Here is a 15,054-nt window from a genome sequence, read left to right on the forward strand (position 1 = left end):
CTCAACCCAATAGGGAGCGCAAGTTCGTCTGCTTGCACAGGGGTTGCGATGATGTCAGAACGCCGAGCTCTTATTGGCTGATTGAAAAAAATAGTTGGTAGACCTCGAGGTAGCATTGAGGTCTACCCACTATCTTTCGATCAAAGCCTATCAGAGCTCTGCGTCGCTCTGACGTCACCGCAGCTCTTGTGCAAGAAGCAGGCGACTCGCTCTCCGCATTGAAGGGATGTTTTCCCAAGTTCAAGTTGGGCGTAAAAGCTTACCTCAGTGAGCATAGCGCAGCCTTACTTGCGCGGGCCGAAGCTACAGCCTTAAAGGAACACCGATGGAAGATACTCCAAACGGCGGCGCAAGAAGCAATTCAGAAAATTCAAAGTGTGGATTGCGCGGCCTATGACTACACTCATTTCAAGTACATTGTGGAGGCCCTTAAAAACAAGAACATGTAACTCACATTTTCAAGTGTGAAATCCACGCAGTCAAAAATCAGTGTCTTGATTTGCGATGAAAATGTTCATGCCATTGAATGCTTACACCTAATTGAAATACATTTTTTTTAAACACGGTTTCACTGTCAAGGCTTTTGAAAATTCTCGTTAGTGTACCAAAAACCGACAAAACATCCCATCATTCAGTCTCGAGCTTACGTATTATGGTTTAAGAAGTCCCTAAAAATTCACCAGAGAATCAATCACGCAACGCGCATAAGCAGTGAAAAGTAATTCGTGACTTGCGAGCAACTCAGACCTCTAAGACGGTCGTAGGATATGAGTTAGTGGTCATAGCTATTTCACAGATATGAACGAATTAGATTGTGTGACTCTTAACGTAAAATGAAAGGCGTTGGGATTAAAATGTTGGAAACTTGAATTAAATTGGTTTACAGCTACATTACATTCAGGGACACTCGGATTAAAAAAGCTGGCACTCGGATTAGCAACGAAAAAAATCAAGCCAAGCGGCCCGGAGAACCTTGCAAGTTCCTTTTAGTAGAATTGTTACATCGCCAAGACGGAGAACATCGGCGCTTTTCTGTATTTTGTTTAAAGAGGGCATTTATGAACACCAAATTGCAGCGCCTTAGTTGGCGCCAGCGCCAAGCGCTATGGAGAGCACTCCGATGTTTAAAATTTAAAAAAAAGGGGAAAGAAAACATTCTATTTCCTTTTCCCCGTTAACAGCGTCGCTCTCTGTACACTGGTAAATCGCTGAGTTGCACCTCAATGCGGGTAATGTAGAATGATCATTTGCTTCGTACCCGGCGCTACAATTGAAAATCGAATGAAACAATACAGACAACAAAACATACTGCAAGCGATACCGTAGATATCATCCAAATATATCTTCCATCGACGATTGGTCTTAAGCCGCCACGCCGCCGGTGTGGTACAGGCGTCGGACCACGTCGCAGACTGTCCCCAGGCCCACTAATAGTCCCTTGCTTTTGCTGTTTTCGCAACACCAGAGACCGAGGTCCTGACAGCACAGTGCTCGATCCCAAGAGCAAGCAGGTGCCGCCGCTGAGCAGGGCCGACCTGCTCAAGATATCGACCCAGGTGGCCTGTGGCATGGAGTACCTGGCGTCGCAGCATTTTGTACACAGAGACCTGGCGACCAGGAACTGTCTCGTCGGAGACATGCTCGTCGTCAAGATTGGAGACTTCGGCATGTCCAGGGATGTCTACAGCACGGACTACTACCGGGTGAGTTGGGCAATGAAGTAAGACTGGAGCAAATTTTGTGAGCTCATTGGCACATTCAGTCATGCTAGTGGCAGCGGTAGCATGAATTAATCAAAAGTAATGATAGTGATATTTCTCTTAGCTCAGGAGAGCCGTGGCGCCACAGAAAGGCAAGCCGTCGTACCATGAAAGTCCCTGGCGCTGCATCTAAAGATAATGCAGTGATATTTTATGGACAAAAGAAACATTTCGAGGACACCTAAGCACTTCTTATGAGTTGTGAATGCGAGACCATTAATGGCGTTCTTCCACTCTCTTAAGGCCCTGTCGTACTGAGCCAACACGACAGCAACAGCAACACAACACGTTGTCTAACAGTCGGGCAACTTTTTGCTCGCTCCCCGTGTTGTCCGATAAACCTGTCACATCGCGGCAACAGCAAAACAACATGGGCGACAACTAAATTGTTGCCTCGGTATGACAACTTTCGTCAACAAAAACAGCAGCAACTTCTGTTGGACAACGTGTGTTGCCCTGATCGCTGGCTGAGCGAATTTCGGGCCGGCAACACGACAACAGAGATAGCTTTGATGGCAGAGCTAGTCCCTATCAATAACGTCTTACTCGAATAAAGGCATCGAAAACGTTATTTAACAGTAATTAAGGCTGGCGGGCAGCTAAAATAACTTGATGAATGCTTTTACTGCGTAATTACGGAAACTGATTGTCGAAATGATCCTAGCTACGGTCGTGACCGTTGAGAATGGTTTTGAAATTAGATCTGCCGGGAGACCAGCTCACATTATTGCTAATGAAAAAAATGGCATGCCCACTCACCTGATAAAGTATAACAAAAATAACCCAGGAAAGCAAACATTAAAAATTGGAAAATTAAAACGATCACTTTGATCATGATTGTTGATGCTTGGAACTTGGAAACAGCCGCTACCAGATGCCTGATTTGTTTAAAAAATACCCAGGACTTTTTGGGGAATGAAGCGGTCACAGAGCTGGCGGTAGGCAAATAGACACTATTGAAAAATATTTATTCCGTCTATTGTTATGAAGGCCGATCCTGTCGGTGTCGCAGTTTTTAGGCACTGTCAGTTCAGCTGAACACAACGTTACAAGAGACTCTTTGGGATACTGCCGGTGCTAACTCAATTTTACAGTAGAACTAGGAATTGCACGAAGGAAAGAACCGGACAGAAACAATTCATACGGTTTTTCTCGGTTAGGGCTATCTGCTTGGTCAGCAAATGAAGAACATTTTGATATAATAAAGGGTGGAAAATACTCCCTGCGTCAAGTTTTCTAATCACAATCACTGGTTGATGTCGTCTCGTTGTAATTTCCGGCTCTTCGAACGCGCTAACACTTTGTAGAGTCACATTTCCGGCGACTCCGCGCCGCACACGAACGAAGGTAAACAATCAAGGTGGCGGACTGTTCCCCGTACAGTCCCCGCCGTCAGCGCGGTGTGACACGGTTGTTGGACAACAAAGCGGACAACACGGTGGCCGGGCGGCAGCAACATGTTGCCCGACTGTTGTTTTTGCCCCGATGTGGTAGGGTCGCCGGCAACACGATTTCCTCGTGTTGCCGGATAGAGTTGTCCAACTGTTGCCTCAGTGTGACAGGGCCTTTAGTTTGTTTGCGGCGTTTGCGGTGGTACTGGCGTGGACGGCCATGTTTCGCTACCGATTGGGTAGTGGCCGCCGAGGTAGCGGCCGCCGATGATATAGATGCTACTGGCGCCGCCACGTTCCTCGGCGCCGAGAGGAGCAGCAGCGGACGCAGCGCCGGCAGGGATGCCGTACTGGCTCGCTGGTGACTGCTGCGCCGCTAGGCGAGGCATCGGCGGGAGTGCGAAGCCCGGCGCGGCGCGTGCTGAAATTACGTATACTCTCATCACCATCATCATCGCCCTAGCTGTGGGTACTGGGATCATGTGACGGGCTAGTTGGTCCTCGTCTTTAGCGCAACTTTTAATTTCGTACTGTGGGTACTGGTTGACGACGTTAGACCTCAAAGCGTAATGTTAGGCCAGCGCTTACCTGCATCCCCTTCACGTCAAACAGCTTCGCGTACAGGCTCACGACGTTAGACCACAAAGCGTAACGATAAGCCTAACGTTAGGCCTAACGTCACGCCGGCGCATATCCGCGTCCCCCTCTTCCGCTGCGCCGCCAGCAGTTCGGCTGGCTCCTTAGCAACGATGACGCCGTTACTATGGAGTCACATGACGCGTCGCAGCCAATGGGAATTGGGGTGTCGTTTCACTCAGTCAATGAGAATGTACGTGCCGTTTTTCACTACTACAGATGGAATTTAGGTGCCGTTTTTCGCTGCTACAGACAATGCCGGCTTCGCTTTATGGGACAGTGAATGCTTTCGCATTCAAAATGGTGATGATTCTACAAGTGAATCTTCTGGACGACGGTGAAAGTCCGTTGGTGATGTGTAAAGGGCTTTGCGTTGATGCTAAGAATAATTACGTTTTTTTTTTTTTTTCTTTTTTTTTCTTTTTTTTTTTTTTTAGCGCGATAGCGTTTAGGAGCTTGTTTCGCAGAAAAATTCGGCCGAGACACTTAAGACTGTTTACGTGCAGAAATGCGAAAGCATTCCGACACGCAGCGCATTCCTACAACCAGTGCGCCACGTCTTCGCATCACACACGGCGTAGCGACGGTGACGAAAAAAACGACGACGACGACGCTTGCGGAAGGACGATTGTTCTCATCGCTCCCGAGAGATCGTAGTATTTTAGATAATCAACAGCCAACGTACCGGCCGGAACTCCTCGGAGCATCTTCCTTCGGTACTCCAAAGATCCGTCTCCACCCTTCGGGGTTCAACGGATATGAGCATCCATGAAGCACCGAAGCCAGCATCCGCCGACGTCGAATCTGGTGAGCCCGCCATCACTGACGACGATGCTTCTATGACGGATGAGCCTGACGATGGAGACAAATGGACGACTCAAATGACAAAGAAGCGACGCCATGGCTCTAATTCGAGTCAATCAACCATCATAAGTCAACCACTTTCAAATCTCACCGTCATTGTCAAGCCTACTGACCCAACAAACTCGTAACCAACCTCAACCCCTTGGTTCTGAAAAAGAAACTGGAGGACGTCGCTCCTGACGGCATCATACAGATCAGACCGAACTATCGTCTCAATCTGCTGGCCCTCGACACACGTAATGTGGAATCCACAAAAGCCCTACTCCGACTCAAGAGCCTAGGTGCGGTTCAAGTTATGACGTATGAACCGCCTCCACCATCTGCTTACGTTGGAGTCATTCGCGGCGTATCCACTGAAATCACAGACGCTGAACTTTGCGCATCTTTACGAGAAAAAGCGCCTGTAATTCAAGTAAGAAGACTTGGAACTTCGGAGGCAGTAAAGCTCACCTTCTCCTCGGGAGTGACATGCGAGCACGTCTATATAGGCCACACTCGATATGAAGTCTTCCCATACTTGGAAAAGCCACGACAATGTCCGAAGTGTAACCGCTTCGGGCATATTGCAAGTACCTGCTCTAAAGCGCAGCGCTGTAGCCGATGCGGAGGCGAACACGACATCAGCACGTGCGGAGCAGAACAACCTAAGTGCACGAACTGCAGCAAGCGCCATGACGCCACGTCACCAAGGTGTCCAATCTACAAGGTGGAAAAACAAATTGCAAATTACAAAAGCTCAAACAATATGGACTACACTTCAGCAAAGTCAGCCATCATCAGCAACCAAGAAACCCGCGGCGCAGGAAGGTACTGGACACCTCGGAGGCGTCCTCAACGCACAAATGAAGACAAAGGGATCACAATTCCATTAAACAGTGAGAATGACCTCCCATCTTTGAAGAAACAGCCAGCCACAACGACGCCAAAGACACCAGTTACTACTGTAGAGCCTTCAGCATCTTCAAGCGCTGAGGAAGCTACTATGACCGGTCCTCTGAAAGATAAGCAAAACCCAACTAGGAAGTCCAGCGTACAACCTACCTACAAGAATTCAAGATCTGACGCAGCACCTAAGCCACAAAGCCTCGGGAATGCGCTTTGCACACTTACCACAATGCTGCGCACCTTCCTGGCTTCCCTACATTCTCAATTTGCACAATCATTAATCACAATAATTGACATCGTTGTACCACTCATCACCTCCTGGTGTCATTAGACTACATCGGTGAGAAATCAGCCCAAAACAACGGAAAAATACATGTAACAAGAAATAGACTTCCGTGCCCCTCCAAAACGAACCTCATCCCATCAATTATCCAGTGGAATGTTAACGGTCTCCGGAGACGAATAAACGACTTAAGGCAGCACTTACAAAGACACCAGGGCGAAGTGTTAGCGCTACAAGAAACTAACATTAAGCTGGGAGAGATCCGACTATCACCATACGTCATATACAACAGCACGCCCCGAACAACTTCAACATCAGCAGATGCACCCAAGGCGTCCTTGTACATTCACCGGAACTTACCTCAAGTACAAGTGGATCTTTCTGATCTCTGCGACCACAGAGCTGAATACGTGGCTGTGACAATCAACAAAGGTAACTCAAACCTAACCATCGTCACAGCCTACGTACGGCCTAACGTTTCCTGGGACCCTACGATATTAGGTACAATACTCTCTAGGTGTGCACCTGCCACGCTGCTGCTGGGGGATTTTAACGCCCATAACGAGACCTGGGGAGACAAACAAACGTCAGCACGCGGCAGATTACTGGAAGAATATACCACAGCCATTGGTCTCCGCTGCTTGAACGACGGAACCGCTACGTTTGTACGCCCAGAAGTAGAGCGTAGTGTACTTGACCTGAGTTTTGCTACCAACTCGATACGCGCAATATGGTCAGCGGAACCCGATAGCTGGGGCAGTGATCATATTCCTATAAAGATCACTTCCCTATCGAGCGCACCCGTCACACACAAGGCTTGCACGGTGACGAATTGGGACAACTACCGGATGTACTTTGAGCAACTAATGTCTCTTGACAATGCCGATTACATGACAGCAATAGCTCAGGCCTTCTCCAAATCAACCCGAACTGTAACCATTCCAATATATCGACCAAACCCAGACCTGACATACATCAAGCTCCGTGCTTTGCGCCGACAGCTACAGCGACGCGCACTCAAAACATCGCGACAGGAGGACATTCAACACTACCGGCGGGTCGACGCTGCATTCCGTAGACACACCAATCGCTTGCAACGAAGACAGTGGCGACAGCGGTGTGAGACGCTTCATACTCCTGGTAGTGGAAGACGAGCGTGGCGCATGGCTCGTGTCCTAGCTGGGCATGCCATTCCCCGCTCACCTGCCCTCGGCATTGTCATCGCCAAGAACATCACCGTGGCTCAAGCGGCAGAGCTGCTCGCCGATGAATTCACTTCTGCTCCTATAACTCCTCCTGGATTTCTCACAGGCAGCACGACCTCCCCCCAGCTCCGGTCACCACCTTCGTCCTCCAGCGACTCGGATTTCACGCTGCGGGAGCTTAAAAATGCTCTTCGCTGCACCTCTCGCAAACGAAGCGCACCAGGTCCTGATGGAATTACTTTTCAAGCACTGCGGAACCTTGACTCTATGGCCCTCCCAGGACTCCTTGCGTACCTAAACAACATCTGGAGTACGTCGGTACTCCCTCCCGCCTGGCTGACATCTGTGGTCGTTCCAATACACAAGTCAGGAAAACCCACATGTGAAACGAGCTCATACAGACCAATCTCCCTCACTTGCTGCCTCGGAAAGATTCTGGAGCGAATGATTCTGAGACGCCTTGACTGGCAACTTGAGACCTCTGGTGCCCTACCTCACCAGCTCTCTGGTTTCCGAAGACATCGATCTACAACAGATGCGATTGGCGACCTCGTGTCAGATATGGAGCAAGCTAAGGCGATGCGCCAAGCCACCTCGGCCATCTTTCTTGACATCAAGAAAGCGTTTGACGCTGTTCCTCATACAACCATCATTGCTCAACTTCTTAAGTTTGGAGTATCTGGCCGGGCGCTGGCATTCATACGTGCATTCCTAAGTGGGCGCACAATGCGCGTTCGCCTAAACGGAACGCTCAGTTCTCTACGTAACGTTGCTCAAGGCGTTCCCCAGGGCAGCGTCATAAGCCCATTTCTGTTCAATATAGTCATGGCAGCTCTCCCAGACGTCTTACGACGCATAAACAGCCATTCGCAGATTATCAACATGGCAATTTACGCTGACGATGTAGCCCTTTGGGCTACAGCTCCTACTAACACATACAGCATTATGCAGAGAACGCTCCAGCAAGGCTTAACAGCAGTAGCAAACGAAATATCAAGACTAGGGCTTACGCTTTCCGCCTCCAAAACCGCAGTCCTTCAATATCATCCGACGGCCAGATCATCTATCAACAGGGTCTATACCATCAACGGGTCTGATGTGGCACGAGTCCGAACATACACCTATCTGGGGTTCCTGTTAGACGACCGCGTCTCCTGGCGCCCCGCGGTGGAGACAACCATCATAAGGTGTCGCCGGCATCTCAACGCCATCAGAATGATCATGGGCAGTCGGTGGGGAACACCCCAGGCCATGATGATGCAGCTCTATAGAGGGCTCATCCTCTCACGTCTACAATACGCCTTGCCGCTGGTCCGCACTAGCAGCACCCAATCCTCGGCTATAGAGACTCTTCAACGAGTCGCAATTCGTTTATGCTTGGGCCTACCAAGATACTCCCCAAATACCCCAACGTTAGTGGAAGCCAGGGTCAATCTCGTTGAAAATCACGGCAGGGAGCTGACACCTCGGCACATAGCAAGACAGTCATCTTGTCAATCAACAGGTCCACTCCTAAAGCGTTTTCATCAGCGTCCACTCTCGCACCTCGGACAACTGGCAGCGCAATTCAGAGCACTCGTTGGTGACCCAGACATCATCTACATGACTCCACCACCATACGCTCCACCACTAAACATCAATGACTCTGTTCCCGCTCTCAAAAGTAAACGGAACACAGCCCAACCTGTAGTCCGGAGCCTTGTTGAAGACCACATGGAAACGTCCTTCGCTGGTTGGCTGCGGGTATACACCGATGGCTCTGTGCTTCATAGCCGTAAGTCGTCTACTGCTGCCATGTGTATCCCAGCGCTCAACATGACCGAGTCCAGGAAACTAAGTTTTTATACTACGTCGACAACTGCCGAACTTGTGGCACTTTGGCTTGCCCTTGACTCACTTAACAACCTCCCTCAATGTGGCAAAGCGTTAATCCTCACAGACTCTAGGATGGCGCTGCAACAGTTAGATCGTCTTGAAGACGCACCGCAATACGCTCGATTTGTCGCGCACGCAGCGAGAAGCTTACAAGCAAAGGGCTGGCAATTAACCTTTCAGTGGTTACCTTCGCACACTGGCATCTCGGGCAATGAGGCCGCTGACCAACTCGCTGCAGCGGCTCATCACCTTGATGTCCCAGTGGTAACAATACCTAAAATACACGAAGCTAAACTACTTATACATCAAGATATAATCGTTCATCACCCGGACCCACGGGTTTCTTGCGGAAAACCTCCTGTACGTGTCCCACCGAAGCTACAACGATCCAGCGCCTCCTTGCTGCATAGGCTACGCACCGGATGTGCCTTCACGGCGAAAGCCCTCCACCGCATAAACTCTGCCGTCGACCCCCTCTGCCCAACCTGCAATGTTCCTCAGGACTTCGACCACCTCCTCTGGGACTGCGCGGCGTTAACGAAAGAGAGAAGATCCCTCATCGACGGCCTGCAGTGCGCCGGCGTCGCACATGCCACTACAGAGGAAATCCTTTTTCCTCCGGGTCCGGCCGGGACCGCTTCTAAAACATTCGCACGTCTCCTCACATTTTTAGAAGACACAGAATTATTCGATCGCCTATAAACCACAAGTATCCGACCTTAAGTGCAGAGTGCCAACAAGTGACAGTCATCCACCCCTTCCCTTTGTTTTAATCTCTCTCTCTCTTTTCTTTTAATCTGTCTCTCCTCTAACCCATTCCTCAACCCTGAACTGACTCGCCCCCATTTTTAGGAGTGGCCAACTGTTCAGGTTTTCCTTTCCAATAAAACGCTTACTACTACTACGACGGTGACATTAAGCTCCCCCACTGCGCAGGCGCGGCGAACCTTGCCGGCTTCCTGTCGGCTTCTGTGACGAAACATTGCGTTGCTATGCTTCTCTTTGTGTTTTATTTCTGAAGTGCGTCCACTTTGACCTTGAACGCACCCACCGGCTTCCGTGACGAGGCATCTGCGTTCATGTGCTTTTTTTGTGTGCTTTATTTTCGAGGCGCGTCCGCTTTGAACTCGATGGGCCGCGCCGGCTTCCGTGACAAAGCATCTGATATGACGCGTCGCAGCCTATTATGTGCCGGTTTTCGCGGTTACAGACGCCGCCGGCTCGGCTCCATGGGACCAGTTAATGCTTTCGCATCTAATCCGATGTCGGCGTCGGTGGCACCCGAAAATCTCATAATGCAACGCGCTCAGGCATGTGTGACATGACACGTGGCTGTGACGTCATGACCATATCGACCCGCTAAAGTTGGCGAAAAACTTTCCGTTAAATTTAGTAGAAAATTTTCCCAGCAAATTTAGATTAATATTTTCCCCCAAAATTTAGCGGAAAAGTTTCCGCTAAATTTGGCGGGTCGATAGGATCATTGTGTCAAAGCCACGTGTGATGTCACGCGTCACGTGACAGGACGTCACACGTGACGCCACGTGACGCAACGTGACACGTGACGCAATCAACAAGACCACGCACACACGCTTGCACGGCTTGGGAACTATACTCGGCGACAACTTTTCTTGGCAATGCAGTGGAAGGTACAGGCCCGCGTCCCCTCTCCCATTTTGAGTGTACGCAGGCTCTCCTCCTCCCCCATTTACGGGGAGAGGAGAAGAGCCTGCGCAAACTCAAAATGGGAGAGGGGACGCAGGACGTACCTTCCACTGCATTGCCAAGAAAAGTTGTCGCGAAGTATAGCCCTGATTTGTCTGAGAAGGCTTCGCGAATGGGGCCCGATAACGCTATCCCGTCCCACCCTTTTAAAGGCGAAGCTTCAGCGCCCCTTAAGTCTGTTTTTTTCTTGGTCTTTGGTGCGGTTAGTTGTGAGGTGTTCTTCAGGGGGAACTAGGGGTATGGTGCGTGCCTGGAACTTGTCTTCGAGTGGTGTGTTTACCACGTCCAAAAAAGCGGTCTCCGATTTCCGCCTGATGACGTCATAGCAGTGTCATGCTGTCGCCGGTCGCGATCCTGGCGGTGTCCCAGCAGCTGTGGTGGATGTGGCAGACGCCTATTCTGCTGCAGGTCGCTCTTCATTGTGACAGTCCACGGAAGCTACAGCAGCAGGAAGTTGGGACGCCTGGGACGCCATGACGACAGCGACACTCGCGTTCGCTCGTGCTTTTCGCCAGCATTTCTACGACCAACCGCCAGGATATGAACAGGCAACAGCATGACATTCCGGCTTCTGTGACGTCATTTGTGTCCACTTCGGGACCACTTTTGATGTATGGGCGAGATAGGACGCTAAACATACCAGTCGGAGACGCGCTCCAGGCACCATACTAGGGGTTCGGAGCATTGGTGGCCATCATTTTTGCTCGTTTCGTCCCCAGTTCGGCGGGGGAGGGTGGTTCCACGTCACCACCACGTATAATCTGCTATATATGAAACTTCGCCAATAAAAAAAGGTTAAACGCCCACAACAAGAAAGTAAGATAATTATAATAATTTCTGCGCCAATAAACGAGTCTTTGCTGTGTTTCTCATTCTTCACTACCATACTTTTAGAGCGCAGAAGTGGCCATCAATAAAACCGGACAATTTGCCACATAAACAAGGCGAATGATGGCTTAATTCTATTTATAGTAGCGTATACCCGCCATTGTTCGGCGTGTGTTACAGGCCTAAGTTGTAGAACTGTCTATTCTAACTTTAAACCGTACGCTCTTCAGGTGGGCCGGCACACAATGCTCCCTATCCGGTGGATGCCCCCGGAGAGCATCCTCTACCGCAAGTTCACAGTCGAATCAGACGTGTGGAGCTTCGGCGTCGTCTTATGGGAGATCTTCGCCCTTGGGAAACAGCCCTGGTACGAGCTGTCCAACCATGAGGTAAAGTGGCACATGACTTCCTTCCTTGTACCCTCACTTTCGACGTCATTAAAGGGACAATGAAGGCAATTTCGGATATTTTTTTGGCGATTGAACTGGGTTCCCGGCACGCATCAGGCCACGTTGGACAAATTTCAGCCAAAACCGGCGCTTGTGTGCCGCGAAAATCAATTAAACAGTCACGGTAATAATCGTACCGGGATCGATCGAGGCGACGCCCCGAGCGTTGCGGGAGAAACCAGCAGAAGCGGAGGTCACGTGACCCTGCGGGGCCTGGAAGCGTGACGTCACAAGAGACGTGTCAGCGATTGGTCGAAACGAGACACGTGCCCTCGGTCACGCTTTGGTTCGTGGTTTTTATGAACACTGTTCTCATTCCACTTGATTAACCATCAAAACTATAAATCGAACCGAAAATGATAACTAAACCGTAAATAAAACACCATATTTATTTTTCTCTTTTCTACACTGCACGCGAAACGGGCAACGAGAAACTATGGGCAAACAAAATATATAAAATAAAGAACACGGCGTGGAGCACGCGGGAGTTTTTTGGTTCTGGTTTCAGATGTCGGTGCCGTGTTTACTTTAGGAACACGGCACTCGAGGGATTCTGCAAAGCGGTAGTCATGCCAAATTTGTGCGCTGTTGAAGGATGTTCAAACGGTCGACTGAAGACCCGTGATCGTTCGGGCGACGCTAGTTTTCACCTACTCCCAAGCGAGGAAGCATTGCGAAGTCTCTGGTTGAACAGCTTTGTCTTGCGCAGAGGTCTCGGCGATGGCGTCAGAATTTGTTCGCTACATTTTCGGACAGGAGACTTTGAACAGAACCTTCAGGTTAGTAGGAGTCTGGGTCGGCGGCAATTCTGGGGCGTCCTCGTAAAGAGGAATTCCAGAGTTCCGTGTCCTTAGGAGCATCTCCCGTTCTGTTGGTGTCAGGTCACTGAACAGGAGCCCGAATTCGCTCGCGAGAGCGGCATTGCCGTCCATGTTGGTCCGACGAAACGACCGCGCCACCGCGCTGCTATAACCCACCGCGGTAACCAGAATCTCGACGCCCTAAATGCTACCGGTACCCACAATTCACATGTGACGTCACTCTCTACGTTACCTCCGTTTTCGGAGGCCCAAAAACGAGAAACGCAGATAGTTCAGTTTCGGTTTCTTCAGTTCTTTCATAGGTACAGAAATACGCGTCACAAATGTCTATAAAAAATTGGGCAGTATGCCAGGTTCCCAAAAAGCCTAAAAACACTATTTAAAAAAATTTAATAAAATCGCCTTCATTGTCCCTTTAATAAGCCTCCCTGTATTTTTTTAGTTCTGGAGCGCAGCTCTTAGGCGCCCGTTTCCGGGTTGAGCGGCGTCGCCGTCGGCGTAACTGCGCGCGTTGCATTGTGGGACGTTTTCCCGCTGAAGGTAGTGGGGAAATTTTCCCGCTAAATTTATCGAGAAAATTTTTCCGCTAAATTTAGCGGGGAAATGTTTCTGCTAAATTTAGCGGGAAATATTCCCACTAAAGTTAGCGGGAAAATTTGCCCGCTAACTTTGGCGGGTTAAGTGTCCCCGCTAAATTTAGCGGAGAAATTGACGTCACGTGACCTCAGCACCAATTCAGTTTCCCCGCTAAATTTAGCGGGAAAATTACGTCACGACTTCGTGCACGTCACCCATGAACCAATCAGCGGCAGGAGGTGACGAGGAACGGAGGAGGAGGAGGGAATGAGGAGGAGAAGGAGCAGGGGAGAGAAGGAGGAGAAAAAGGGGAGGAGGAAAGGAGGAGCGGAGGGTACGGAGGAGGAGGAGGAAAAGGGGCATACACTCCCCTCCTCCTCCTCAAGAGCTGCAGTCTAGTTTCGCATTACAGAGATTCGTAAAAGTGTTTCATTTTTTTTATGCACTGAATCACCATATTTTGGCTGATACTTGTAGCGAGAAAGATTAAGAACACATATAATTTTAATTGTAATGTAATGTTCTTGAGGGCCTTACAATGATGAGGTTGGACGGTAAATAAGAAAGACGTGTCAAAGAATTGTCCTAGTATATGAGTCAAGACAAAAACTGGATAGAGAAAAAAAGTTTTGGTGGTTGCACCTCTGCTGGGGGTGCTGCAACCAAACCAAAATGTACGTAGAACTGCAGCAGCAAGCAGACTCACACCTACAAAAACCAGCCTCCTTCTCAAAAGTATCGTTCGTCTTCTTTTTACTGCCCTTGTTCACGCACGTCTGGTGGTGGAATGAAAGTCCGGGCAACTTCACAGGCTTTTGATAAAGGTTGAAAAGAAAGACATCTGGTCGTGGTGCAGGTAACTCACGTGTAGACGAATTCATATGCTCCTTTTTTCTAACATTCAGGTGATCCAGCAAGTAACCAGCGGGAAGCTATTGGGCAAGCCCGACGAGTGCCCCGAAGAGATCTACCAAATCATGCTGTCCTGCTGGAAAGCACAGCCCCAGGACAGGAGTCCCATCAAGGTCTTGCACGAGCAGCTCGACCACTTTTGCAAGGCTGAGTCCGAATACATGCCTATCATCGAGTGATCTCTGTTGTGATAAACTCTCGCTTGAAAGCAACAACCAACAAGCGCTGCAAATGAAAACCTCTAGCACAACTCTTCCAGACTGCTGACAGCGCCGTGTCTCCGTGATTATGAACTGGACGATACTGAAGACTCTGATCGGCTTCGGTACGAGGTCGACTGGTGCGTGGGGACAGATTCGCTGTCTACTGTGCGATCTGCAATGAGTTTTGGTACCCTCTTTTGTGGTGCTTTCGTTTTCGTTCCAACGATTGTAAATGTTATACTCTAGCTGGGGCTTCCCCCGTAGGAGCAAAAAGACCGTGTGTGAAGCGCTACCCTGGTAAGCTAAGAGTCAAACACAAAGCGTACGTTGGGCCCGTAAGGCGGCTTGCATCGCCATCGTCATGTACTTTCTTTTTTTTTTTTTTTTTCATTATCATCGATGAACGCCATGGGGTTTTTTCATTCGACAAAGAAGCGCGTGACCTGTGTCCAATTTGTGTCGGGGCTGCATTTTTTTTTTTTTGTCTCTGAGTGTAGTTCTCTGGTTAAGGCTATTTCTCTGTCCTCTGTACAAACTGAACGTGCTAGCCCCACACAGTCATGTCTTACAGGCTTGAGTCGTCGACAGGTTTGGATCAACGAGGTCTGTTCCCTGGTTGTCGATTTCCTCGGGCGCGCGCT

General features: G+C 49.6%; 1 protein-coding gene across 6 annotated transcripts in view; it reads left to right on the top strand.

Annotated features, from left to right (window-relative positions):
* Positions 1–14,801, top strand: part of LOC8038489 (NT-3 growth factor receptor) — a 279,306-nt gene extending 264,505 nt beyond the window's left edge. For all 6 annotated transcript variants that reach the window (XM_029992180.3, XM_040220113.2, XM_040504500.1 and 3 more), the window contains exons 13-15: positions 1,466–1,703; positions 11,683–11,841; positions 14,204–14,801. In XM_029992180.3, the coding sequence (XP_029848040.1) occupies positions 1,466–1,703; positions 11,683–11,841; positions 14,204–14,389 (583 nt within the window). In that variant the 3' untranslated portion in view covers positions 14,390–14,801. The remainder of the gene's footprint in view (positions 1–1,465; positions 1,704–11,682; positions 11,842–14,203) is intronic.
* Positions 14,802–15,054: the final 253 nt, after the last annotated feature.

This window comes from Ixodes scapularis, unplaced genomic scaffold, assembly GCF_016920785.2.
Source record: "Ixodes scapularis isolate PalLabHiFi unplaced genomic scaffold, ASM1692078v2 PGA_scaffold1__304_contigs__length_218370807, whole genome shotgun sequence".
NCBI lineage: Eukaryota > Metazoa > Arthropoda > Arachnida > Ixodida > Ixodidae > Ixodes > Ixodes scapularis.